A 2826-nucleotide genomic window follows, 5' to 3' on the forward strand; every position below is an offset into this window, starting at 1 on the left:
GAGTGGGAGGGGGAGGGGGAGTTGAAATGGTTCGCGACTGGGAGGTGTAGTTCTTTGTTGCGAACTGAGCGTAGGTGTTCCGTAAAGCGGTCCCCAAGCCTCCGCTTGGTTTCCCCGATGTAGAGGAGGCCACAACGGGAACAGCAGATACAGTATACCACATTAGGAGATGTGGAGGTGAACATCTGCTTGATGTGGAAGGTCTTCTTAGGGCCTGGGATGGGAGTGAGGGGGGAGGTGTAGGGGCAGGTGTAGCACTTGCTTCGGTTGCAGGGAAAAGTGCCAGGGGTGGTGGGGCTGGAGGGGAGTGTGGAGTGGACAAGGGAGTCACGGAGAGAGTGGTCCCTCTGGAAGCAGATAAGGCTGGGGAAGGAAAAACGGCTTTGGTAGTGGGGTCAGATTGCAGATGGCGGAAATGTCGGAGGATGATGCATTAGATTCGGAGGTTGCTGGGGTGGGACGTGAGGACGAGGGGGATTCCGTTTTGGTTGTTATTGCGGGTAGGGGTGTGAAGGATGAGTTGCGGGAAATGCGGGAGACACGGTCGAGGGCATTTTCAACCACTGTGGAGGGGAAGTTGCGGTGCTTGAAAAAAGAGGACATCTGGGATGCCCGGGAGTAGAATGCCTTATCTCGGGAGCAGATGCGGCAGAGGCGAATGAATTGGGAATAGGGGATGGCCTTTTTGCAGGAAGGTGGGTGAGAGGAGGTGTATTCTAGGTAGTTGTGAGAGTCGGTAGGATTGAAATGGATATCGGTTTCCAGGTGGATGCCAGAGATGGAGACAGAGAGGTCCAGGAAGGAAACAGAGGTATCAGAGATGGTCCAGGTGAACTTAAGGTTGGGGTGGAAGGTGTTTGTGAAGTGGATGAACTATTTGAGCTTCTCCTGGGAGCAGGAGGCGGTGCCGATACAGTCAATGTAACGGAGGAAGAGGTGGGGGATACGGCCAGTGTAGCTTTGGAAGAGGGATTGTTCCACATATCCTACAAAGAGGCAGGCATAGCTTGGGCCCATGCAGGTACCCATGGCCACCCCCTTTGTCTGTAGGAAGTGGGAGGAATTGAAAGAGAAGTTGTTGAGGGTGAGGACGAGTTTGGCTAAGCGGATGAGGGTGTCAGTGGAGGGGGACTGGTCGGGCCTGCGGGACAGGAAGAAGCGGAGGGCCCTTAGGCCATCTGCATGGGGTCAACCACAAGTCTTCGATTCCTGTTAACGACCAGCTCAAAAATTTAAATTTCAAAGAATGCAAAGCCTGAGACTTTATTCTTAAGCTACAATTTAGCTGCTTACTTCGTTCTAAACTTGATCTCCAAAGTATCGTTCGCCATCGACGCGCAGACGTATCACTTATGAAATCAATTACGCTACAAAACTTCCACAACAAACCAACAGTCTACTTTCTGACGACTTTTCATTGAACCTGCCAGTGCAGTGTTCCAGCTAAACACGTTAGAAAAAGAAACTGAAGCTCGCTAAGGACAGATATTTTATTCATGCTGTGTAAATAAAGTCAACTCATTGTAGCTAAATAAAATTAGTTTTGAGTATCGACGCCGGAACGGTGGTGCAAATGCTGGCAGAATTCCCGAAATCAAGTTACAGTGCAGCACTTTGCATGTCACAGAATACTGCAGTAAACATTTAGAGATATCACCATCAAAAAGGTGTCACAACATTCTGCATGCTACCAGACACTGCAGCGCAACAGGAATATTGACACGAGGAACTCGAAAGCATTGCAACTTGCCAACTCAACTATAGCAGTGAATCAACAAAAACTCTTGTACATCTCCTCCCCATAGATCGCAAATGGATGCAAGTGATGTCTGAAGTCCCTGATGAATTTCACAGACCGTGCAACCTGCTCAGCAACATCGGGAAATGCCTGGCGGCTATTTGCACATTTGTTAAAATACTCTCAAAAGTCAATCTTTGAGGACAATTATTCCGTTAATGACTACAGCTCCCAGGCGATGTTCCGACTACTGCCACAAGTAAGCTCAGCACCATAGCAGCTGAGTTTCTTGCAGGATTCTGTGGCAAGGACCGGAAGGATCTAGGATCCTCCACTACAATATGAAGGAGAGGGAACCGGAGAATGGATCCAAGTCGAAAGGATGCAGGGGAATCACTTCAGCAGCCTCACTGGGCTCCGCCTTCTCTTACCTTGAAGTTGCTGGAGTTCACCCATCCCGTTAGCTCGTCCACGATATCATCCAGCGTCCGTTTTTGGTCATGATCCACGTCCACAGATCTCCTGGGATCACCCAAGTAATCGATCAGCTCCTGGCCGACTTGTAGCCGTCGACTAACATCCCTCTGAGCCACCTGCACCGAGAAGTACTCCAAGCTGCATTCGGGCTCCATGTCTGAACAGGGCCGGAGGCTCTCACAAAGTTACAATCGGCAATCTCCTTCACCCTATACCTGCCTGAACTTCAGATGACACACTGTACACCTCCCTACAGCCTCAGAAGGAGTTACACGGGTGCTCGCTGCTATTATCCACCCTTGACAGGTCTCGGTCGAATGGCGAGCCCTTCGTCCTGGTCCCAGGCCTTTAACTCTCCTCACTCCTTCCACTCTTTTCCCCCCCCGCTCTTCCGTTAGGCGTCTCGAGTCGCAGCAGTCCCTCCTGACACAAGGTTCATCCAACCACTCCCCTATCCTTGCAAATTCCCCCTTTCGGCTTCGTAATTCGTCCTTAAAACGAATTATAAATAAACAGGGGCGCGCACCGCACCAGCAAATGACGAGACCCTACGCCCACCCACCATGGCAACAGGCCCAGCCCCACATCCGCCCTGTTCACCCACCTCGCAC

The 2826-nt window shown here is 51.0% G+C and overlaps 1 protein-coding gene across 1 annotated transcript in view; it reads right to left on the reverse strand.

The window, feature by feature from the left end:
• LOC109917082 (CLIP-associating protein 1-like) overlaps positions 1-2818 on the reverse strand; it is a 180902-nt gene extending 178084 nt beyond the window's left edge. Inside the window, exon 1 of the mRNA XM_048595633.1 lies at positions 2170-2818. Within this exon, the coding sequence (XP_048451590.1) occupies positions 2170-2370 (201 nt within the window). The 5' untranslated portion in view covers positions 2371-2818. The remainder of the gene's footprint in view (positions 1-2169) is intronic.
• Between the last annotated feature and the right edge of the window lie 8 nt (positions 2819-2826).

Source organism: Rhincodon typus, chromosome 4, assembly GCF_021869965.1.
Source record: "Rhincodon typus isolate 14 chromosome 4, sRhiTyp1.1, whole genome shotgun sequence".
Classification (NCBI taxonomy): domain Eukaryota; kingdom Metazoa; phylum Chordata; class Chondrichthyes; order Orectolobiformes; family Rhincodontidae; genus Rhincodon; species Rhincodon typus.